At 47.1% G+C, this 24760-nt stretch overlaps 1 protein-coding gene across 1 annotated transcript; it reads left to right on the plus strand.

The window, feature by feature from the left end:
- The first annotated feature begins 638 nt into the window (after positions 1-638).
- On the plus strand, positions 639-23606 carry adgra3 (adhesion G protein-coupled receptor A3). The gene is made up of 19 exons (XM_076035418.1): positions 639-1680; positions 7615-7686; positions 11125-11196; positions 15605-15676; positions 15768-15839; positions 15932-16092; positions 16448-16661; positions 16744-16908; positions 17166-17367; positions 17456-17605; positions 18287-18445; positions 18559-18726; positions 19584-19794; positions 19889-20097; positions 20200-20324; positions 20619-20742; positions 20969-21114; positions 21549-21644; positions 21848-23606. The coding sequence occupies exons 1-19, from the start codon at positions 1460-1462 to the stop codon at positions 23331-23333; spliced, it is 4125 nt and encodes a 1374-aa protein (XP_075891533.1). The 5' UTR covers positions 639-1459; the 3' UTR covers positions 23334-23606.
- Positions 23607-24760: the final 1154 nt, after the last annotated feature.

Raw genomic sequence — 24760 nt, forward strand, 5'->3', positions numbered from 1 at the left:
TATACCTGCTATACACTTGTTATGGGGTCACATGACAGGAATGCTTTAATAAATCTACAGTGAAAGTTAATTGCATTATCTATCTACTCTGTGTGCAGGGAAGTCGTGTTTTTCAGCGAAAAAGGGCAAAGGTTGCCTGTCAGGTTACTTGTGGCTTCTCCTGTCCCGAAAACAACTGCTGTCGGTGGAGGTGAAGGCTCTCTAGCCTCCAGGCATGTGTTCCTTTGGCCTGTGATCTCTTCCACACAATCCTATGGTCCCTTTTCAGCCGAATAATGACTCACTCAACCTGGTCACAACATAGAAAATGGATGTCCTTGCCTCTATTCTAAACTACATATGCTGGACACAGGATGCCTCCTTACACCCTGATGTAGGTCATATTTTTGAGTTCTTCTTCTGTTTAATTAGCAACCCCAAGTGTACCTGAAGTATGTTATTGTGAGTATTTTTGCCACTTTTTTTTATTTTTGTAAGCAGATAGATGACTAGGCCCTACTGATTGATTAATAACCTGTTCATATCCAGACGTTTTCCCATTTCCTATTGCCTTGGTAATGTCTTTTAGGAACTCACGAAACCTCATCGGTGTATTTATTTTGAAAGGTACACCGGATATGATACAAACTCCTTGTGACTTGGCTGGAGCAGCTCCCGGGGCAGGACCACACAGTCAGGAAGGCAGCTTCTCAATGGACAACTGGCGCTGATTATTTATCGAAAACTCGGCGAACAAACTTTAACACCCAGGATATATTTCAGAGATTCTTGATTGAGGAGATTTTGAACTTGTTTATGTAATTTTCCTCTTTAAGAAGTTATTCTTTCCCCCCGAGTATTAGGGGTGTGTTATTGTAGCGCGCTTTCCCCATAGTTATTTCCTGTCCAGAGAAGAAGAGACGGGGGAAGTTTACTTGCTCGATCGTCCACATCATTGGAATTTAACTAGTGTATTTTGAACCGGAAAGGCTTGGGCGTGTTTTTTTTTTTTTTGGGGGGGGGGAGTTTTGCTGCACAACCTGGGACCTGTAGCGCCGCCGTGTCCCGTGGTAACGACGGACAGCCTGGTCCGAAACCCACGCTTCGGCCAACAAAGAAACCCCTCGACAGCAACGGCTCAAGTTATTCAGTAACCAACCGGCATGTGAAAACGCCGCGGACGAGACGTCCGCACAGCCCTGAATCGAATGGAGTAGTAAATGAAAGGAGAGGCAGCCCTCGGTCGGGCTCTACGAGGACGCACAAAGGAAAAAAAAAGGGGGAAATCTTTGGCGAGACATGGAGGAAGACGCTTCCGCGGAGCCCAATAGGAGACCAGCGATAACAGCGCACGGCTCTCGGCTCGCGCTCTCCTAGCACACCGCGGAATTATCACTCTGTTCGATCGCCAAACCTTTGTTTTTATTGTTTTGCCCTCGCGTCGCCAAATGCCGCTGCGGTTCGCCGGTGGCGTGCGAACATGAGGGTGGATCTGTTGCAGTTGTTGGCGGTCCTGCTGCTGGGCGCCTGCGGCAGCAGGAGCGGCTCGGCGGCGCTATCGCCGTCTGACTGCAAATCGAATGATAAGCGGCTGAAAAGCAGCCCCAGGAGCCCGGCGTCCGACGGGAAGATGGTGTGCAGCAACATGGAGCTCCATCAGGTGTTACCCGCGGACTCGTTCCCCAACAGGACCCTCACACTGTGAGTACAGCCCACCCCTCCCCTTGGGATGCAGAGTGAAAACACTCCTGCGGCACATTTGGAAGCTTAACTCACAGATGCGAGTTCGATTTAATTTACCTGCACTTTAACTGAGAAAGGAAGTAAAACCCTAGTTGATTTACACGTTACACATGTGAGCTATAGTCGGCCACACATGTCTCCTTTTACATTGGGTGGTTACAATATCCGCAAACCCCCAATTTGACAAGGTTCTGTGGCAGTACTTTCCATTTAAAAGATTTATGTTCACCACTGAACCATAAATCAAACATTGCATATCTTGACATTCCATCACTTTTGGATGTATGTGGAAATGACAAAATCTCCTGTTTGTCTGAGGAACCCCTGAACCCTGGGAAAGTGCTACCATACCCTGCTTTGAGACCCTGGGGGCCTCATTTATCAGTTGACTGAATGAACAGATTTTTCCCACGCAAAGTGGGAAATCTGTCTTGGTTTGTGTTTAGATACAAGCATTACTCTGAAAAACGCGTCAACCAATCATCAATCAAATTAATTAGTGTAGTCCAAGTTTGTAAAAAAAAAAAAAAAAGATATTTTCTTCACAGGGCTTAACATTCCGTACAGATGCAACACCCTCTGCCCTTTGACCCTCGAATGTAGTGGTTCCATTTAAAAAACCCAAACAAAAACCATTACACGTGTCACAACACACTTGAAACCATTACATCAATTTCAGTTTCACTCAGTTAACGACTTCTCATATTATTTTATTCCACACATGTCCGCACCAGTCTTGCATAACTAGGAGATATGAATTTCCTTGAATCCACCTGCAGTGTAGAACAATATTAAGTTGATGTTTAGCTGGAAAACTTCTTCAGATTCACGTCAGAATCCAGTGTTTGTATAAACACTGAGCCCGGTTCAGGCTTTTCAGTTTATGTCACTTTGAGTGCCACATTTTTTGAAGTTCAGCATTCATATTTAACATTTTTTAATACAACAATCAATCCCCGGTCTGTTCATACATAATATATTTCTTAAAACAATACTATTAATGTTATTTTCTTTTAACAGTAAAATGTAAAACATTTAAAATGTATTTAAAAGACCACTAATTTCCTCAGGTATACCAATTACATATATTTGTAATTTAAAAACATAACAATAGTATTTAATAATCCTATTTTATGGAAATGTAACTCTTTGCATGTCCAGAGACGCAACGTGGGGATAGACTGCCTTTACAAACTTGTTTATGAGGTCATTAAAGATATTTTTGTGGAGATTTGTCTTTCTACCAAAGGGGGAAGGGAGGTGGATTGTAATCCAAATCTTTGTGCTGAGTGCACTTGTGCTTTGTGGTGTTGGTGAGTGATGAGGGAAATATGAGAATACCAGGGCAGGGTGCAGGAGATGAGAGTAAATAATAGACTGCAGGGAAGGAAGGAGAGGAAAGAAAAGGAGAGGACTGACAAGGTGGTTAGCTCAGTGTGCATGTTTTAACCTGTTTACCATAAATTATGTTTGCCTTTACTTTGAAGCTCATTTTCCTTTTAGGTCTCTGCATCTGCTCTCCATGCGCTATCATGACTGTGTAGTAAATGACTTATAGTTTGTTAATGAAAATCATTTAGTCCAAAAAACAACATCATTGTGACGATGCACAGAAGACACCAAACATTTTTTTGCACTATTGTTGTATGGTTGTTGAGATCTGCAACTTCTGGAAATATTATTGTGTTCCCTCCGCTGTTTGCACATGATGATGTTCACTGATCCCTTTGAGGTTCGGCGTTCCTCGGAGCCGTTCAGCAAGCCTTAAATCTAGTATTTGTGTTTGCTGTGTCTGTACGTCTTAAGTGAGTTTGTGGAGGGTCTGACAGTGACATATGGTTGGTGGAGCCAGCCCTTGTGATTTAGCACCACACTCTGGTACTGCTACCATCCTCCACAGAAGGAGAGATGTAATAAAAAACAAAACACAGATAGAAAGTGGTGTAACTTCATCTTGAGACATTTGGTGTCCTTCACTGACACAAATTGAACAGTGTCTGGCTTCAGACGATATCACAAAACTTACTCACCCTGAAAAAAAAGTGTACTGATGTACAACGTGACACCAGGTTCACATTCTTGTGTCAGTCAAGTGCATCCTGTTGTGGCTCACAACAGTGTTGTGATACAGATGGTTATTGAGGTGCCCAATGGTTAAGGGTTTACATTTGGTTTCATTGCGGGAAAGAAAAAGCTGAAGGGTTTGATAGTCTTGTGGATTTCATTGTCCTATAATCGCCAGAATTTTTCTGTCTCGCTAGGATCACAAGCGATGGTTCTCCATTAAATGAGACTGTTGTGTTCTTATCCTCCCTGTCTGCTATTTGCATTTGTGCTCATGACCTAAGGGGTTGGGACTTTAATTAAATACAATCAAAACAAACCTAGAAACCACATACTCCCTACTAAAAAAATGTTTGAACAGTTTTTGTGAACTTTATAAAAAAAAAAACTGGTAGAAGACTCGTGAGTTTAATGATGTCTTCAATTTAGACTGTTGGCTGTTGGGCAGCAGATACAGGGTCAAATATTTATTCATGTACACCAAAACTATAGACTTAATTGACAACCAGTTTTGGCTTGGATTAGAACATTGTATTTGATAAAGAGGGACAACGCACATTAATGGACATTTTTACAAAAAATGTAAATGTACCCAATTCTAGCATGAAGCTAATTTGCATTGGTAGTCCCCCTGAACCACTGTGGAAATCCTGGGAGCCTCTCAGCCCTGAATGCCGGCTCTGTTCAGTAGGGTAAAGCGAGGGATGCATTCCCTGCATTTGTGCTCCTCCAAATGCATGCCAAAGTAATCCGAGAGGAAATGACACAAACGTGTTTACAGCTGGCCTCATCCTGTTTCCTCATAGAAGTGAAGACCACAGCTAAAACACAGGGACAGAAATGAAGTTGCAGCCTTGCCTCAAAGAATAAACTAGATTGAGTGCACCATGCAGGTGTAGACAGTAGTAAAAGCCACCTGAACTGTGTGTTCCACATCTGATAATCCCTGGCAATCTCCACTATTCAAAGCAAACATGAGCTCATCTCCTTTTATTTGATTATTTGCACAGAAAAGCAACAACTTTAATGATTTGCCCCGATGCTCTGACCGACTGAATTTTCCCAAAACTATGGCTGCAGTTTCAGGTGCTAAAATGTACGTGTTGGAGGGGGAGAAATTCTCTAAGAGGTTGTGAGACTTTTTTTTTTAGCTTGCTATAGTGCAAGCCAATCCCTTTTGAAATACATAAATACAAAGTCTACCAAATTGTACTTGGTCTCACTTTATTTCCAAACGCTACATAAAATCCTTGTGCCCCAGCATATTTATGGAACAGAAATGCGGTGGATTACCACAAGAATTGGGCTGGCACATTGTAGCGTCCTTGCCAATTGGACCACTTCCCTTTTCCACCTGAGCCGAGGTCCACTTTTCCACTATAGGGGGAAGTCAGTCTTGGAAGAGTTTTTATGAGCTCAACTGAAAGATATTTGAAACCCAGTTGTTGACTTTGAGCCCTCTGCTCTTGGGCATCCTTTGTTTCAAAGCCTCCTGAGCAAAAGTAAAGTGTGGTGAGCATCTGCAAACAATAACTAAAGCTTTGTGGCAGCATACTTTTGGAATTATTTCAATGACGTTCCTCCAACCTAATTGTTGCCTCTCGAGTCATAAGTTAAAGAAGATGGCAACATTGATAGTGTAATCTAATATTTCCCTTGAAGAAAGCATTTCTCGATTGTGCTCTGCTCTCCGTTTTCTTCCATTAATGTTGTTGAGGTTTACATTAAAAGATGACTTGGAGGATATGGCCAGACCACCCTGCAGCTTGTTTTTGCCCCCAGCTCAAACGGCTCTTATCTATGCATCGAGATAAGAAAGGCTCCTCTGTCATTTTAGCCTTAGCTTGAAGAAATTCCAGAGACACTTTTGTAGCCCGGGGGGCCTCGGGAAGATGTCCGTAGGCAGACAGCAAGGAAGCAGACGGTCTATAAACAGACGGCCTGAGGTCGGTGGTGTTGCAGCCGGTTAAATTGCGGCTAATAGCCACACTGGCCTATTTGACTTTTGTCTATATATATATATATATGTGTAGGGTTATAAAGACTGTAGTAACATGTCCTTTCTCGTGACTGGTTTTGCAGACAGAGCAGTTTCCAATGCAAGGAGGTCACAGTCCTGTCATTAGCTGGGGCAGTGACAAGTTAGTGCAGGAATGAACACAAAGCATTGCAAGAAAGGGAGTGTTAGAAAGAGGTTCAGAAAAGGGCCAAGAAGGCAAGAGAATTTTCTTTCCAGAATCTCTAGTTAACAAGACCAGGGATGTGTCTTGAGACAGCGAGACGAGACAGAGTTTCCAAGACATGTTTGAAATTTATAATCTGCTCTGTAAATCTCAGTTTTATTAATTTCCCAATAAGATAGGGGGCGCCTGTGAGGAGATTCTTATGGTCCAAAAAGTCAAGTAGATTCTTTCTTGTGCCTTAAAGATGTCAGTCACCTTTGATTACATTATTGAGTTGTTTAACATCCTTGACACACACACACAAACTCATGACCCATAATCCTCCTCTGCATTTTTTTGTGACAACCTATGTAGCTGAATCGCGCCAGCAAACATGTATCAGTTGCCCAGCCACCCCCTGGCTTGCAAGCTGGTCTTTCACCCACCCTCAATACCCAGTGGATCAAAACATGCTAGTCATTCTTCACCATACATGAGGCCTTTGTGACCACTACCCAAGGGAAGTCTGACGTCTCTGCTCATACCATCATTACACGTGGTGGAAAACATTCGTTGTCCTTTACTTTGCAATATATGCAATTCCAAAAGTACAAAGCAATGCATCCAAGAAAACCTGAAGGCTGTTTGTGTGGACAGTCCGAAGCCCAATTGGCAAACCTGCCCTCAAGCCCCATAGCAACAACACAACCCCTCAGCACAGCGTAATGACTACATTTGCCCCCAGGCTTTTGGGTTTGCTCTCCTACCACAAGCTCCTCCTCATTGACCAGAAAACACATGTTAACCATGAGCGTCCGCTGCTTGGGGTTTTCTTTGGGGAGACGACACTACTTTTGATTCCCCAGACTGTTAAAGAGCAGGGCTGCAGCTCCTTGGACACCCCGGGTGAACCTTTTTCAGTAATTTAACTTAGCTTTACTTATTTATTGTAAAATTGTTTGTCAAAACGGGTTTATTATTCCTGGGTTTAGCAATCGCAAGTTCATGACAAGACTTACAGTTTTTCTTCAGCGTGTAAGTGTAACTGCTCATCATCACACATCAACAGCACTTTAAACTTTTGGGCATTTTATTATCCTCTGACATATCTGAAACCTTTTACGACCAGCAACATGAATACTTTAGTTTTTAGATCAACCAGCTGTGTACTAGTTAACCACAGCTGCTGCAAATAACATTGAGGTGCTTTTCCTTGGGAAAGTGAAATTCTCTACAGAGAGATTCCTTTGGGCCTTGTGCCCAACGAGTCGCTCACATGAGCAAATTTAGGACGGGGAAAAAAAAAACCTGGCCACAACTGACGTTCTTCTTCTGATCCTTTCCTTGTGGTTAGGAAGATGAGAGTAACTTGAGGACTATTAGCAAAGCCTAATACTGTTATCTATCTAATAAGGAGAAGTGGGCCTCTGTTCCACTTCTTGTTGAAAAAATATATATAAATGTTTTAATAAACCTTTATGATTTAATTAAAACACATTTCCTGCTGAAAGTCATGCTTTTTTTCTTCCTGCAAAGACACTGTAGAAAGCACAGTTTTAAGTTTCTGTTAGTTGGCAGGATCAATATTTTGTAGAGAAACAGTGAACTGCGATCATTACATGTATTTCAAATTTTAAAGACTTTCTCTTCACTTTTGCTCACACAGACTTTTAAACAACAACAAGATCCAGGAACTCAGAAATGGGTCCTTCTTTGGATTGTCTTCTTTGGAAAAGTTGTAAGTATTCAATGGTTACTTACTATACTTTATGTGTTATTGTGCATGTAATGTGTAATTTTGTTGATTTGCACGTTAAGCTAATACTGGTATTTTCTTTATTTTGGAACGTAGACTGTGCAGTGGTGGGGACCCTAAAAGTCTCGAGTTATATCGATGACGTACTGTACAGCAAGTGCATTAGCATGAATCATCCATCTTACACTAAAGTGAAAGTCTCACTGGCCCGGTGCCAGTGGAACATCCAGGTCACAAAAAAACCATCTGTACTCACTGCCTCACTCAAGAATATGGGTCCACGGCGGAAGACTGTGGAGGGTATTAGAAAGGGCTAATTATAGGTGCAGCCCGGAGGGTCGGCTGCCTGCCTGGCGACATCCTCTCAACACACTGCTGCTTTGGTAACCGCTCCTCTCCCCCAAGATACAGTAGCTGAGCAAGCTGTTATTGTTATGACAGCTATTATTATCATAATGGAGGTTGCAGTCAAGGAGCGAGGGAGTTCTGAGATGCCGAAGATGTCCCGTGGCGATGTATTGAGATTCCATACAGAGAGCATGGATGTCAACCGTGGCTCCTTCCTGAAAATGGCGGCGGGCCTGTGCGCGGAGATCCGAAGGTGATTTATCGCCTCGGAATGTCTCAGTTCAGATAAAATAACCAGGCCATTAATGCTAACACGTTTTACTGCAAAAACATGACTGCAGCGACCGTGGACGTGCTTTCCCCAGTGCCTTTTTTCCCAGGCTGGTTGAAGAGAAAGGAATGTGAAGCCACTCCTTTTGCCTCTGATATTCCCCCGGATATCTCTGACTGGGCCGCCTGTCGAAAACGACTCTTGCCAAATTTTAGTATTCAGTAGCTTCTACCACTGTTCTAAGTTGTAATAGCTGTTGTGTTGCTTTAAAGGCAAGAATATATTTCTTTCCTTCTCCGGCTTTCTCTATATCTCAATTGTTTTTTTGTTGGTGTTGTTTTCTTCTTCCGTTCCATAAAATGACAACTTTGTTAAACTTGGATGAACAAGTACTTCAGAAAAAATATTTTTGTTGTTGTTGTTTAAATTAAAAAAAAAAATCTCTCCACCAAGAAGAACTTGTATGCGCCTAAATGCATCGTCTGCAAAGTTCCGGTTAGATCCTGTTGTGTCAGTTCACTTGTTGCATCCATTGATACGAGTGTTTTCCTCCAAAAGCAGCCCCCATCCATTGTCACCTTGTAGCCCCACCCACCCACCCGTGCCCTGGGGTGGTACAGGGGGATTGCTGCATGGCTGGAGTCTTGCTTTTTTTGTCATTGTAATGAGGCCAAGCCGAGGCCAGAGGTGTCAGCGACAGCAGTATGATTCCCAGCGACGCTCTGCACACTGAGCCCCCCATCACCACCACCACCCTCTCTCTCCCTGCATTCAGTCACACCCTCCGCCTCTCGAGTCATCTGAATGCACCCAGGCTCTCCATGCTGTCCACCACCCCTCCTTCCTGCTGCCTTATAAAACCCCCGAGTCCACAAAGGAATTCTGCCTCCTTTGGAACTTTCTGCCGTGGCGAAGACAGAGACAGCAGTTGGCTGCGAGGGGTAGAGAATCGATTACGCCTCCGCGCCGTTCAGTGTGTGTGAAATCCTAAAGTTACTGTGGAGATGGTCATGTTTTTTGTCAGGGGCCAAAAGGTGTCCTTCTCTTGGAAATAAACCGCACAGAATCCCCCATTATCACACGCTTGCCCTTAGAAATTAGAGCCCAGTCTGGCGACCGTCACATGCTAATTCCTGCTAAATCCGTTGCTGTGGAGGAATGCTTATTGTGGGAAACAGAGCCAGGAGAAACAGCCCCAGTGTGCAGTATTTTTTTCTTCTTTGTTTCTTGTTTTTTTTTTTTTTAATTCCTGAGGAACTCATTGTCATCTAATTGTGAATGGCCTCACACTTCAAGAAGAATGTCAGCGAGTTTTGCAATAGCTTCAACACAGCAGCATTTTTTTCTAAAAGTAGATCCTCCCTATTTATCCCACGAGTTTCAAGTGAAGTGGTTGAAAAGCTCAGTATTCATTGTTTTAGTTTGGAAAGTTAAAAGGACTTCTGCACTTCGCTCTTGACCTGGCAAACATGACTTCAGAGGTTGCCAGGTTGTGTGTGGTCGGCAGTTATTGGACTCAGCAGCACAGTTCTGCTTGGTTTCACGTGGAGCAGTTCACCCTCCCGCTCCTGCTATTTCATCCATGTATTAAAACATTTTTGTTGGTTGCAGTTGCAGATTAGCGCGGCGCAGACTCAGGCGTGCATTTTAAAACCTTAAACGGGCCCCAATGGAGAAACTCTCTCTTAGACTGTGAGTTGATTGCCTGTTTAAACTTGGACACAAGAAGAGGACTTCTGACGATGTTCATTTCCTGCGTTGCCTCGAGTGTTGTAACCGCAGCCTCTAAATTCTGTTTAAAAATTGGCCTCGGCAGGGAGAGAATCGTCAGACTCGGTGCAAAGACTAATCGGAAAGATATTCCCGATTCCTGGCTGCTCGTTTTCCTTTCAACACTGAATCCGGGCCTGCCAGCTCACATCCGACGCTGCAACAGGCAATTTTTTTTTTCTTTTATCTCTGACTTATCTGATGCCACCTACCCACCATCAGATGACAGGTCCCCCACATCAAACAAGCTTAGTTACCCAGAGGCCCTTTATGTGGGCCCAGGTGGCGACTGGTTTGCCTCTGAAGCTGTTCTTTAATGAGTGAGTCGGCAGAGCTGACCCAGGTGAGCGCCACAGGAATTCTGGGAGCCTTTGAACCTTGGAGGAAGGAGGTCGGAGAGAAAGAGACAGAGAACAGCGAGCAGAGGGACAGTCAGCTGTGTGAAGATCAGAGCATCTATAGACACCTGATGCCAAGCTGAACAGGATACTCCCTTCATTTCAACCTGATCATTAAGAAAATATGTAATTATCTGTGCTATTGAAGTGCCGCTAATTTTTATTAAAGTGATAATAGAGTGTCATGATTTGATGCTCTCAGTCTCCTGAAGTCCTCACCTGGCTAGTTTGAGTTCATTTTTCCTTTCGGTTAAAGCCTCAAACTTTATCAACCAAGGGTTTGTCACTTCTGCAGTCACATCACTACGCTGTAATTGAAGTCAACAGAAGTACTGAATTTATGATCAACAGGAGTCATGTCCAAGCATGTTGTCACACCACTGCACTGCTACTCTTTAGTTAGAATGAAACTATCCCACACATGCAATCCCTCAAGCATTACCGTTTCTCTTAACTACCGACACCGATTTCAGAAGAAGACAAAGCAGATTCGACTCCTGCCTCCACGACAAGCGGAGACATTAGTGGATGCCATGCATCCTCGCCAACACCATTTGGTCACCAAAATTCAACAATTGTAACAATTAAAACCAGAGCCAGCAGTTTGACCAAACATTCCTTCTGCCCCCACAGGGACCTGCGGAGCAACCTGATCAGTTTGATCGAGCCAGGAGCTTTCCTCGGGCTGTCGGCGCTCAAGAGACTGTAAGTTCCAGCAAAGTGTCTGTTAGAGTACGCAAAAAAACCCAAAAACATGTACAGTATTATTGTATTACTCTCAACAAGAGCGGGACGTAATGAGAAAAACAGCTGATAAATGCTACTACGGCTCTGCACTGCAGTGTGCTGCGGTCGCGGCAGCTGTTGCTCAGTGTTTGCCGATGCAATTCAAGTTCATCCAGCTTCCATGAGGAAGCCGGCCGGCTGGTCGGCCAGTCAGTCTGACGGTCGGCTGGTCGGCCAGGCTGAAGCCTTGTTCTGCTGCTGTGTTTAGTCTGGCCTGCAGCCAGTCACTGATGCAGACAGCACCAAGCTTTATCCATTGTCACACTCTGAAGTGTGTGTGTGTGTGTGTGTGTGTGTGTGTGTGTGTGTGTGTGTGTGATTTTAATATGCATATATTATGTGAATCAGAATTCTATGTGGGAGCTTCTTTGAGGTCACGCTAGTGGGAGCATTAACTGGAATGGTCATGGAATGGTCCGACAGTAGCTGCCAACTCAAACTCCAGCTTGGCTGCTACTGCCGAGCGTGAAGAACAAGACAGGAAGACAATCGGCTTCTTGGCTTGGACCGGCGCCCTCCGCAGTCATCCTACACTCTAAAGGACCCCAATCTTTTCAGCCCACACAGACCTGCACTGGCCATTCATAGAGCTGCTGCTGCTGCTGCTGCTGCTGCTGCTGCTGCTGCTGCTGCTGCTGCTGGAGTCTTGTTTAGTTTAGCCCCGGGGGCAACAAAGTTAAATTGGCCCCCCGTCACCCATCTTGCCTGTTTTCAAAGGGTACTTGTCACTCAGTGGACTGTAAAAAAAAAAAACAGAAAAGGGGGGAGGGGGGGGGGAGGGGCAGAGAGACAAGCAAAAGAGACGATGAGGTAGTGCTGCTGCACCCTGGGAATGTAAACACAGAAGCCAGACATCAAGGGTTTTCTATTCAACCTGCTTTTTTCTCTCCGTGTTTCCAGACTGGAGACTGAATGAATGTTTATTAATGAGTTCACCGGATGATAATGGCACTTTATCTTAGATCCTGATGATCTGTGAGCTCTCAATTCAGATCATGCGTCACAGCAGTGCAGGAGCAGTGTAGAGTTTTTTTTATCTGTTGTTGTTGTTGTTGTTGTTTATTATTATTTCTCAAAGTAGCCGTGCTGCACTTACTTCGGCCGTTGCCTCCGTGCTTGCTCGAGCGCGAACCGTATAGTACTGAAGCTCACCTCCTCCCAGCGTGTCATAGCAGTAGATGTCTATAGAGCACTCACACTAGCCAAGTGTACCGCATTTTAGAGCCCAATCAGCTTTGGCACGGTACTGATTGTCTAGTGGACAGGTGTCAAACTCTGGCCCGCTGTCCAAATTTGGCCCGCAGTGTGATTTTATTTGGCCTGTGAGGCAATGCAAAATCTCTACTAGATCTGGCCTGCTGGTAATATACAGCACATGTAGTGCTAATACTACAAATCCCAGAATGCTCTTCTCAATCAGGGCAGGATGTTCATTCATTCAAGTATATTATTATTACTTAATTGGTTCATTGTTGTTATTTTATTTTTAAATGTATTATTAGCCCTTGGAAAAAGGTTACTGTTGAAATTTAAATCAGGAGGCTGCAAATAAAAAAGAGGCAAACGATTTTTGTTATTATTCATTCATTCATTCATTCATCTTCCATACCCGCTTAGTCCCGAGCTCAGGGTCACGGGGGTCTGCTGGAGCCTATCCCAGCTGTCATAGGGCGAAGGCAGGGTGACACCCTGGACAAGTCGCCAGTTCATCGCAGGGCCATATAGAAACAAACAACCATTCGCACTCACATGCACACTTACGGACAATTTAGAATGTTCAATTGACCTCACATGCATGTTTTTGGAGTGTGGGAGGAAGCCGGAGAACCCGGAGAGAACCCACGCAGACACAGGGAGAACATGCAAACTCCACACAGAAAGGTCCCAGGCCTGGAATCGAACCCTCGACCTTCTTGCTGTGAGGCAGCAGCGCTAACATTATTATTATTATTATTATTATTATTATTATTATTGTTATTATTATCATTATTATTATTATTATTATTATTACAAGATATTTTTTTTCAATAAATAGCAATGTTGGCCCGACACTCTGTCCAGTTTTTAAAATTTGGCCCACTATGTATTTGAGCTTGACACTCCTGGTCTAGTGTGAGTGCACCCCAAGTATAGCAACAACAGCATCCAGGTGGTGCATTAAGATTTCCACCCTTTAACACAGCGGCCGTGTTTCACAGTAGACAACAGCAAAGGACTGAAAGAGCCCCACTCTGAGTGCGAGCCAAAAGCTGCAGGCGTTCAGATGTTCCAGTTAACGTTATGCCCGGTTAAAGTCTTAATGAGGGGTGTTGCTTACACTTTGCGTTGAAAGTGCACGGAAAGTGTTGCTTACACTTTCCACTCACAAATGTACTGTATGCAAAACCCAGTAATCAGCGGCAGCCCCTTCCATCCTCGCTGCGAATCCCACCGACAGCTGAGGCGGCTCTGCTGGAGAGCCTCATCACGCCGGGGCTATTTCTGGCTCATCCGCAAACAACTGAAGCGCTGTGCAGACACAATCCTCTGCGCCGTTAACGTGACACATGCCTGCGGTCCGGAGACACTTTGGTAGTAAATAGCCGACCGGCAAGCGGGCACTCTAATCACCAGTGGTTGCAGGCTTTAAATCAGTCAGACTTCATGCATGCAGAAAAGAACATCAGCGAGTGGTCTTTTCTTGTTAGGCTGAGGTGTGGCGCTAACGCAGCGATCACCAGGTTGATGGACATTAGCGTTAGGCTGCACAGCTGCTGCCTTCAGCAACAGACAGCAATAATTACACGAGGCGCAGATGTTGGCACAGGCCTGGTGGTGATCTTTTTTCCAGGTATTGCTTAGTCTCTGCATCACCTTCCTCCAGTCAACCCCCGGGATAGGTGACGAGATGACTATGAGGTCACGCTCCGTGTCTCCTGTGGCGTCTTTGCTTCACATTCTTCTGAGATTTGAACACTCTTGGTCTTGTACTCCAGCTTCTGTAAAGGTAATGTGAGTCGTAACATTAGATGCCTTTTAATTATGTTTATTGGATAATGAGCTGACTGGAAATGCAAAAAAAAAAAAAAAGTGTTTTTTTTTAAGTGGCTGTGAACTCAGCCAATGTAATTTTTGTGTTCCTGCAGTGCCTTTTATTTAGATTTTTAGAAGCAGCAGTATAAAACAAATACCTCAATGATTCTTCAAGTAATCTCAAGTAGTGTAATCCCTCAAAGCAGGTGTTCTGTCTCAATTATGATTGATGGTTTATGTATTTATTTAATTGTGACACATCACGCTTAGGGCACCCACATAGCAAGAGAAAGAGGAGGCGGATTGCGCTTTGTTTAGAGGGAGCAGGCAAAGACAGAAATGTTGAGGTTAATGTTGTTTTTCGCTTGTGTGTTCAAAAGTGCTGGTTTATTAATGGCTCATTGGATTGGTTGTCAGAATACCTGGTTCGCAAAAGGTTCTGTGGCTTTAGCCATAAATGACTCCAAATAAAAAGGGATTAATTCTGAGAATCCAGTGTTGTCAGTTGTTGAGAGGTCACTGTCTTCACTGAGTCACCACAGCACACAAACACAGCCATGTGATGTTGACAATGAGGCACCACGCAATAAGACACAGTCACGTGCACGTCACACAGTAAATATTAAAGGCAAGGAAGAACGTCATGAAGAGAATATGCACATATGTAGCAGCAAGGAATCTTGAGTTGTCCAACTGCACCAGCGACCTCCTTCTTCAAAATGCCATGCAGTGGTATGAGGTTTTTCAATGGGCAAGAATTTTAAGTTCTATCCATTTTTCAACAAGAGTTTGTTTTTTGTTTTTTAAGTTGAAACGCAGTCTGCCTGATAAGGCCATCATACCGGGTGCTTCTACATGGAGGTGTTGCAACCCACAGATGGAGGGTCAGCTCGCGACGTGCCTGCACTTCCTCCTGAATGGCGTCGGGAGTCTCAGACGCTCTTATCAGATCTCCACAGACTCGGCGTCGGGTCGCAGTCAGCGAGGGGAAACACCATTTTTTTATTCAACGTGTTTGACATAAATCCTGGGTGATGACTCTTCTGGCAGGGTGTTAACCTTTTTGAAGTGTCCACCCCCTCCCCCGCCCCGAGGCCCACACCAGACATGATCTAAAATCTCCGTGAAACTTTTTTTTTTGTGCGTTTTGCCTCTACACGTCTGTGTTGAACTTGGCTCCTCTGAGCTCCTTCATATCACCAACTTGGGGATTTTTCAACTTTCCCAACCGTCTTTGATCCTTTTTATTGTGATACATCCAAAATGTGGAGGAAATAAACATTGATTTTTTTTTTTTTTTTCCTCTGTCTTCCAGCGACTTGTCCAACAATAGCATCGGCTGTCTCAACGGGGAGATCTTCAAGGGCCTGAGCAGCTTGATCAAACTGTATGTTGTTTTTGTTATGACGATGTCATCCCTGTGCCTCCTGCAGCGACTGGAAGGAGCTCTGGTTCATGGTCTGTGTCTTCTCTCGCAGAAACCTTTCGGGGAACATTTTCTCCTCGCTGACTCAGGGAAGCTTCGACGGCTTGGTGTCACTGAAGTCGCTGTAAGTCACCTGACGGTACACACAAGGGACATGAGAGGTCGGAGTCGTCTTCTGTGGTCGGCTTTTGAAGGCGCGTTCCTTCGTCCCTGCAGGGATTTCCAGACGCCGTACCTACTGTGTGACTGCAACCTGCTGTGGCTGCTGCGGTGGATCAAAGAGAGGAACATTGCCGTCAAGAACACAAAGTGCTCCTTCCCGCAGTCCTTGCAGGGCCAGTTCATCACCTCCATCAGGCTGGAGCTCCTCACATGCGGTAGGCACTACAAAAAAATAAATTGCACTTTTAAAGAGTTGCGACACAAGCAAAACAAACTCAGTGGCCAGTTTGTGCTCTCCCTGCTTTAATGTCTGGGTTTTTGGCATCAGGCAGGCCGACAGTATTTGGGGACTGTGGCGATAAGATCACCGCTGCTCACGCTGGCTTTATTTGCGCTCGCTTGTGTCTTATCAGCTTGGCACTGGACCGAGCGAGGGCTGATGAAACGTGAGAGGCTGCACCCGCAGGAGCCGTGGCCTTTACTTAAACGAAAAATCAAAAGCCTGCGATCCCCAGTTTAAAGCTCTCAGAGTGTTATTTTGTTTCCAATATCGAGCGTTGATTTCCCCAGATGCCCCTCTGGAGTTGCCGTCCTTCCAGCTGACTCCGTCCCAGCGGCAGGTGGTCTTTCAGGGGGACAGCCTGCCCTTCCAGTGCCAGGCCTCCTTCGTGGCTGAAGACATGCAGGTGTTGTGGTACCAGAATGGCCGCATGGTGAAGCCCGACGCGGCCCAGGGCATCTTCATCGAGAAGCGGATGGTGCAGAACTGCTCCCTCATCGCAAGGTAAACCTTCAGCATGTTAGTCTGCGTGGGGTTATGAGCCAGTTGATGGTTCGCCTCACTCCCTCCCCTTCACTCCAATCAGTGCCTTGACCATCTCCAACATCCAACCTGGTTTCACTGGAAACTGGGAGTGTCGGGTGAGGACCAGCAGGGGAAACACCACCAGGACCGTCCACATCGTCGTGCTGGAGACTTCGGCCAAATACTGCGCACCCGAACGAGTCATCAACAACAGGGGGGAGTTCAAGTGAGTACGCACGCTCACTGAGGAAGAGCAAAGGTGTTCACTTGTTGAAAGCTTTAACACCGGTTGGCCTCCACGCCGTCTGTGTCCCGCTATGTTTAGCTCTCTTGCACCCCCATGTGGTTAATCGTATGTATTAACACTTTGACATTTTTCTGCTTAGCTGATCCAATGACGGACTCTTTCCTGTGAAAAGCTTCTCTGGCATCTGTGTTTTGATTTTTTTTTTCTTTTGTTTTTCTATTATTATTTTTTTTCAGATGGCCACGCACCCTGGCCGGGATCCGGGCCTACCTTCCTTGCAATCGGCTGTCGTCCACGGCAGGCACGTACTCGGGCAGCTTGGGCGACGAGCACCGCGCGTGGCGCTACTGTGATCGCAGGGGCGTGTGGTCCGAGGAGGACTACACCCGCTGCCAGTTCCAGAAGGACATCACCAGGTTTCTCTACGTCATCAACCAGGTCCGCTAGTTGTTTGACCTCTTTCTCCAGGCTGATCTGGGTTCACGAGTCGAAACGTGACCCGATCCTCTCTGCCTCCCGCCTCCAGATGCCTCTGAACGAGAGCAACGTGGTGGAGAGGGCCCGCCGCCTGCTGGTCTGCACCATCGACGCAGCCAACTTCTCCGACAAGATGGACGTCATCTTCGTGGCCGAGATGATCGAAAAAATCAGCAAGTTTGTGGAGAAGTTCAAAGACGTGAGTGGCTGCGCATCTCGGGGAGAAGGACGTCGTTTGAGTCAGCCCCTCCTCCTCCTCCCCCAGCGGGCTGTTGCGACGCTGCCGGCGACAAACAAATTAACTGCTGTGCAGCTGTCTGTTGTCACGTTGTTAAAAGAGAAGGGACGTGTTGCCTCGACTTTGAGCTCAGCAGCAGGAAGGCAGACAGAAAGGTTGTGAGGAACACTGAGCGTGTTGCAGGAGTTGGAGAAATGCAGAAACTCCACAAGGTTAAGTGTGAACTGCGGTGGCCAGCGCACACGCACCAGGATGCCTCGTCAATCTTCTTTGACGTGAGCGTTCACCCTAAATAGGAACGCCACCGTCACTATATATTCTATATCTATCTATCTACCTATACATATATATATACACACACACACACACACACACACACATATCTCTATATTCTTACATACATATGATAACAGATGGGTAGGAAAACCAGATCATTTTTATTGTATTATTAATGTTTTTATGGGCTGCATATTAAACTTTTAACAAAAGAAAAATCATAAATTCGGCCAATTTTTACCCGCTGGACCTTTAAGGACCTTCCTTGTGTTAGTCGAGCTCCAGCTACAGGAAGGAAGTATTTCACGACAATTTAGGAAGCCAGCACTGAGAGTTTCCTCCCTCTCTTCTCTTCCGGCGGCCCAGCTGGGCGAGGTGATGCTCAGCATGGCCAGCAACATGATGCTGGCGGATGAGAGGGTTCTGTGGATGGCTCAGCGGGACGCCATGGCCTGCTCCCGCATCGTCTCCTGCCTCCAGAAGATCGCCGGCTACCGCCTGGCCGCGGCCCAGGCCTTCTCTCTGGTCAGTCCCTGACACCGAGCACCTGCATCTCCAGCGTGTCACCTGGAAAATTGTTCCACCTCCGTTTCTTTTTTACCCCCCCCCGACCCACATTCACCTCTCCCCACCCCCAGACGTCCCCCAACATCGCACTGGAGGCCCACGCTGTCAGGGCTGCCGACTGGAACGGCATGACCTGCATGCTGTTCCAAAGGCCGAGTCCCGAGCGCACGCACGGCCAGGACCGCCAGCTCACCTTCAAGTGCAACACCACCAGCTCCTTCTCCAGCATCCTCGTCAAGGTGAGCTTAGCCCACACCAGACGTTCTGATGCTGTAACTGTTTCCTGGTCAATCATTGAGTCCACACTCTATACTGTTGTCAGTAAAGTGCATTTATTCATCATCCAACACCATGAAAACTAAAAACAGATAATGAGATGAAAAGGTCAATAAATATCAGTCATGGCAGACAGGAGATTTCTATTGAAGTGGATGAATGAATGAAACTCAATTAGGCAACATTTAGTTGGACAAATTTAATTGGTGCAGGTTTTAATCCTGTGACCTGTTTTTCAAAATACATTGCTCAATGCACATGTCCCATTAAAAAGTAAGAATTCAAATGGGAAATGTACTATAAACACTGCAAACTCAATTACAGTGAAATTCAAGCTCAGAAAATTCTCCAATAGTGCAAAATAGCATCAAATATAGCATCAAATCATGTGCTAAAGTGTCCATAGCCTAGAGGGCAAACTAAGTTGCTTCTAAACCGTAATGTAATGCACAACAAACTATTGTCATGCAACTGAACGTTTTACACCACAAACCATTCAGATTATTCAATTATTGACATCAAGCAGAAGGTTAGTACAGAAAAAAAGACAGCAATTTACCGTGTGCGCCTTTGACCAGTCGTAGAATCAAATTTAAACTCCCTCTGCTCTGGTGTCTCTTGTTGCTCAGTTTCTTGTTTCACTACTGCTACTACTTCTACTACTACTACTGCTCCCACGCTTTTAAGCGCTCCACCTCACAGACTTCAATATCCGGGTGTGAGAGTTGCTGATAAATAAAAATAAACTTGAAATACAAAATCATTCACGCTGTAAACCTTTGCTGCCAAGAGACCAACATGGTATTTGTGTTCCCTGCAGAGCACCGTGGTGGAGGCTTCCCTGCAGCTCCCCCAGTCCCTCTTCGCCCAGACGGCAGTCTCCGGCGCTCAGCTGGACGACATCGTCTACAAGCTCCACCTCCTCGGCTTCCGCAATGGCAAGTTCTTCCCCTCCACCGGCGACTCCTCTGTCCTGGCCGACGGCGGAAAGAGGAGGAGCGTGGCCACCCCGGTCATCATGGCCAAGATAGGTGAGTTCCAACAGCCAGCTGTGGAGATCTGAGTGCGGCTGTGACATCGATGCATCTGAAATGAGCTGGGAAAATGCGCCTGCGTTGTGTCCAGATGGCTTCTCCCTGCACGTCCTGAAGACGCCCGTCAACGTCACCCTGCGGCGGTTCGCCCACGGCTCAGACGCCGTGTCGGCCTCCTGGAACCTGAGCCTGGCCGGCGGCCAGGGGGGCTGGCAGAGCGACGGCTGCCGCATCCTCGGCCATCACGACAACTTCACCACCATTTCCTGCAACTCTCTGGGCAACTACGGGCTCCTCATGGTGGGTGTGGTCACACCCTGCAAGTGCAGGCTGCAGGCCGCCAGCTATTTCTTTGGGTTCGGTCGTGACCTGTCAGCATTTGTCTTTGCGTGTGCGATGCAGGACCTCAGCAGCGTGGAGTTCTTCTCTCCGAGCATCCAACCCCTCCACCCGGTAATCTACGCCACTGCGGTGGTGCTTCTTCTCTGCCTGCTCACCATTATCATCAGCTACATCTATCATCACAGGTGAGGAAAGTCACCCCATTTCATTTTTTGCCACCCCCTCTGCTCAGCACACTGCAGTCTGTAATTTCATTTTAATGATAGTTAATGATATTAATTTGTTGTCCTAATTAAATCTCACTCACAATGCTGCGGCTTTTTCCTCCCCCGTTTGTTGCACCATCAGCACTGGGGGCAGCGCCAGAAATAAACAGTGCAACTAATCCAGAGTTCAGATCCAACTTTCATATTCCCACTTTTCATTTTAAACGAAATCGTCCGCTTTGTGATTTTCCTCCTCTGGTTCCGTGGCTGCAGGTCGGTCCGTGTCAGCCAGAAATTTTGGCACATGCTGATCAACCTCTGCTTCCACATCTCGCTCACCTGCGCCGTCTTTGTGGGCGGCATAAATCAGACGCGGTATGCTAGCGTCTGCCAAGCGGTGAGTACACGTCTCCCGCCGCTCGCACTTCACACTGCAGAGTCCGCAGTCAACATTAATTGTGAGAATGAAACTTTTGAACAATCTGCCTCAAGCCAAAATGCACTGCACTCAGAAAAGTCCTGCAAATACATCAGACTACATATTTTCCCAGATTCTGTATACATTTTTTTTTCCCTCCAAATGGAAAAGATTGTGAACAGCGGGGGCGTAATCTGTCTTCCAGGTGGGGATCCTCCTGCACTACTCCACTCTGGCCACCGCGCTGTGGGTGGGTGTGACCGCTCGCAACATCTACAAGCAAGTGACCCGTAAGGCCAAACGCTACGAAGAGCTGGACGAGCCGCCGCCGCCGCCACGGCCCATGTTGAGGTAGACGTCACTGGGTTTGGCTGTCGGTTTGGACTGTGACTCTACAATTTAGCCTCAACTGGGGGAGCTTATTTTCCAATGCATGGTGTCAAAAGTAGTCAGACAGGTTTCTACTGCTATGATTTAGCTCCTGAATTTCATTGAAAATGTTCCAGTTTTTGGCCAAAGATAAAACCAAAGTAACAGTCACATTTCAAATTTAGAGACACTCCACCTTCTAAATTAATAAAAAATCATTTTAAAATGGATGAAGCTGGATTATTTCAACTGATTTCTAGATCTGTGTGCCCTTTTTCTCATACAATGGCTCAAGTGTGAATGAAGATTGTGCTATTGATACAAAATTGCTGCAATGTTGCAAAGCAGCCGCTAGGTGTCACTGTGGAGTCCACCAAAGCATTGACACAACAGCCTTTCTGTGTTTTTGTCCAAAGGTTCTATTTGATCGGTGGAGGGATACCCATCATTGTCTGCGGGATCACTGCGGCGGCTAACATCAAGAACTACGGCAGCAGGGCCAGCGCTCCATAGTGAGTCCTTCTGATGCCATCTTTAACCAACCTGACTTTCAATCACTTTTCAAAATCTACCCTCTGCTTTGTTATTTAATGAGACAGTACGTGTCTGATATTTATACTCAGAAGGTTGGAGTGTGTGGAGTAACGCAGCAGTGGTTCTCACCTCTCTTTTCATCGAATTGATTCAAATGTTCGCCTCCCTCTCGCCCCCTTAGCTGCTGGATGGCGTGGGAGCCCAGCATCGGGGCGTTCTACGGCCCCGTGGGCTTCATCATCTTTGTGGACTGCATGTACTTCCTGAGCATCCTCCTGCAGCTGCGCCGCCACCCGGAGCGTCGATACGAGCTCAAGGAGCCGTCGGAGGAGCCGCAGCGCGCCGCCTCGGCCAACGTGGAGGCCCGGCTGGACGCCCCCAGCAGCCAGTGCCACCTGCTGGCCCTGCAGCTGCAGCCTCACGACGCTGCCTCTTCCTCCCCTGTGCCCCTGTCGGCCCTGGCCAACGAGCACACCTTCATCGCCCAGCTGATGGGCGTGGCCGGGGCGCTGGGCCTCTACGCCGCCCTGTGGGTGTTTGGCGCCATGGCGGTCTCCCAGGACCACCCCTTCGACCTGGTCTTCACCTGCCTTTTTGGCGTGGCTGCACTGGCCCTGGCCGCCTTCATGGTGGCGCACCACTGCGGCAACCGGCGCGACATGCGGCTCTTCTGGTCGCGGGCCTGCTGCTCCGCCAGGCGTCGGGCATACTCGGCCCAGGAGGACGTCCTCCTGCCGCAGGACTCCGCCTCCGCGTGCGCCGCCGCCACCGTCGGAGCCGCTGACAAGGCCGACGGGGAGTCGACAAAGTGCGGCCACAGCAGCGCTGACTCGTCCCACACCAACAAGAGCGCCGCCAGCATGCGCAACTCTGCGCACGGCAGCAAGCTGACCAACTTACAGGTGGAGGCGGCGCAGTGCAAGCCCCCCCCCGCCGCCGCCGCCACAGCCGCCACTGCCACTGCCACTGCCAATGCCGCCGTCTTGGACAACAGCCTGACGGAACACTCCATAGACAATGAGATCAAAATGCACGTGGCGCCGGTGGAGGTGCAGCTCCGGCCCGTCAACAATCTCGGCAACCCGGCGGCAGCTGCCGCTAACGGCCATGGTGGTGGCGGTGGCGGAGGCGGCGGCAGCCGCCACCACAAGAACAGGGCACGGGCACACCGGGCCAGCCGCCTCACGGTGCTGCGCGAGTACGCCTACGATGTGCCCACCAGCTTGGACGGCAGCGTGCAGAGCGCCCCCCACAGGCGGAACCACCACCACCACTACTACGACATGGCGGCGCGCAACAGCCGGCGTGCCGCCTACATGGCGTACAGGGAGCGGCACCAGAGCCAGCAGCTGCAGCAGGACAGCAGCGACAGCGCCAGCCTGCCGCGCCGCTCCCGCTACCCCGACCGGGGTGGTGAAGGGGCCACAGGAGCCGCCGAGTCTGACCGGGGTGCCTCGGCCGCCGCGTCCAACTCCGGCAAAGACTCTGGGTCGGCAAGGCCGCCCGGCAGCACCGAGCTGGAGAGCCAGCCAAAGTCATACGGCCTCAACCTGGTGAGTCCCAACGGCAGCGCGCTGAAAGAGAACGGACAGCTGTTGCCGCTCATCGGCATCGAGGGCACCGCCGTCATCAAGACGGGCCTGTGGAAACACGAAACTACTGTGTAGCGACAGTTTCCATCCTAAAGACTGCATCATCAGGATTTGTGTTAAACTGTGAAATGACTGTTTTTTGTTTTTTTTTAAGATTTGCGATTTCATCGAAATGGCTATGAACTGAACTGAGCCGTGTGTACATATGTTTTTTGTAAATTATCTATTTTTATAACTTCACTGTTCTAGGAAGTCTTCACATGCAACGACACCACCTTCTCCCCTGGGGATGTTTTTCTTCCCAGTCTGTAGTTTTTGGCAACAGCAATAAAGCAAAAGTTCAGTTTACCTACTCGAATGGTATTTTTCTTTTTCCTTTCATCCGCAATCGCTTTTGTATCTCTGCAGCCGGTGCAAAGGTGAGTCAGATCTGTTTTGTTTCCCAGAATTACTCCTGCTGACGACATATGACAAGCTGGTAATTGGATTTCTTGCTGACCTTCGGGTGGCCTCGGGGTCCTCTCTCCTCAGCAGAGTAGCACTTTAATTGCAGCTGGCTGTGGCTCCGGGGCTCGATCAGCAGATTTTTTTTTTTGATTTCTTCCCCGCCTGCTGGCACTTCTGATGAGTGCACCCTGCACTCGGGGCTCCTGACGACTTGATGGCCCGGCAGGGCCGTGATTGACAGCTGACTTGCAGACCAAGCAAAGTCCCCTTGAGTAGTAAAGCATAGTGGGAGGAGAGCAGCTTCCCATCTCTGGCTGTCCTGGTGTCCCTTCTCAGCTCGACTCCGCTGCAGAGGGTGGAGAGCGCTCAAGCACTCCAATGATTAAATTGGAGTGTTCGCAGCCCTGCCTGAGATGGACGGATGTCAGAAAAAGTTGGTAAAAGTTGATGTAAGAGCCTGTAACTGGTGGTTAGTGATGCTGTGTCATTGCTCCTAGTATTTGTACCCATATAATTATGACGAATGTGATGCGACTACCTTTGTTCACCTAACAATAGAACAATATACTTTAGTATGAAAAGATAATTGGATCAGGTTCAAAGTCACTAAAATTATTTTCTTGACAGTTTTTTTTTTATCCTCATCCAACAAGATATCTTGGCATCTTTTTCGCTTTTGTTCTTGGCCCACTGTCCTTCCAGAGAACATTTTTAAATGCATCGCCAGTGTCTAAGGGAACAAAAAAAAGGGTGGCGCTCACGATGGCAAAGTTTCCAACAATGTTTTTGCATCAAGCTGTTGAAAACATGCTTTCCCAGTGGGGCCAAACATGGATTGCGTGAAACCAGGAACTTCCTGGGGTAAATGTTTAATTCACTGATTTGCTACTGTCTACATGTTGCCACCCCTCCCCAGATAACATTAAAAATTTAAGATGATGTCATGGTTCCGTTTTTTTATTTCGTTTATTTCTATTCTTTTGAAATCAGGGTGACAGTATATTCCATCATAGGTCCAGGAAGAGATTGCTAGCCGTCAGACGCTAATTGTTGAG

The sequence above is a fragment of the Nelusetta ayraudi genome, unplaced genomic scaffold (genome assembly GCF_046127955.1).
Source record: "Nelusetta ayraudi isolate G7.1 ecotype Tasmania unplaced genomic scaffold, CSIRO-AGI_Nayr_v1 ptg000042l, whole genome shotgun sequence".
Classification (NCBI taxonomy): domain Eukaryota; kingdom Metazoa; phylum Chordata; class Actinopteri; order Tetraodontiformes; family Monacanthidae; genus Nelusetta; species Nelusetta ayraudi.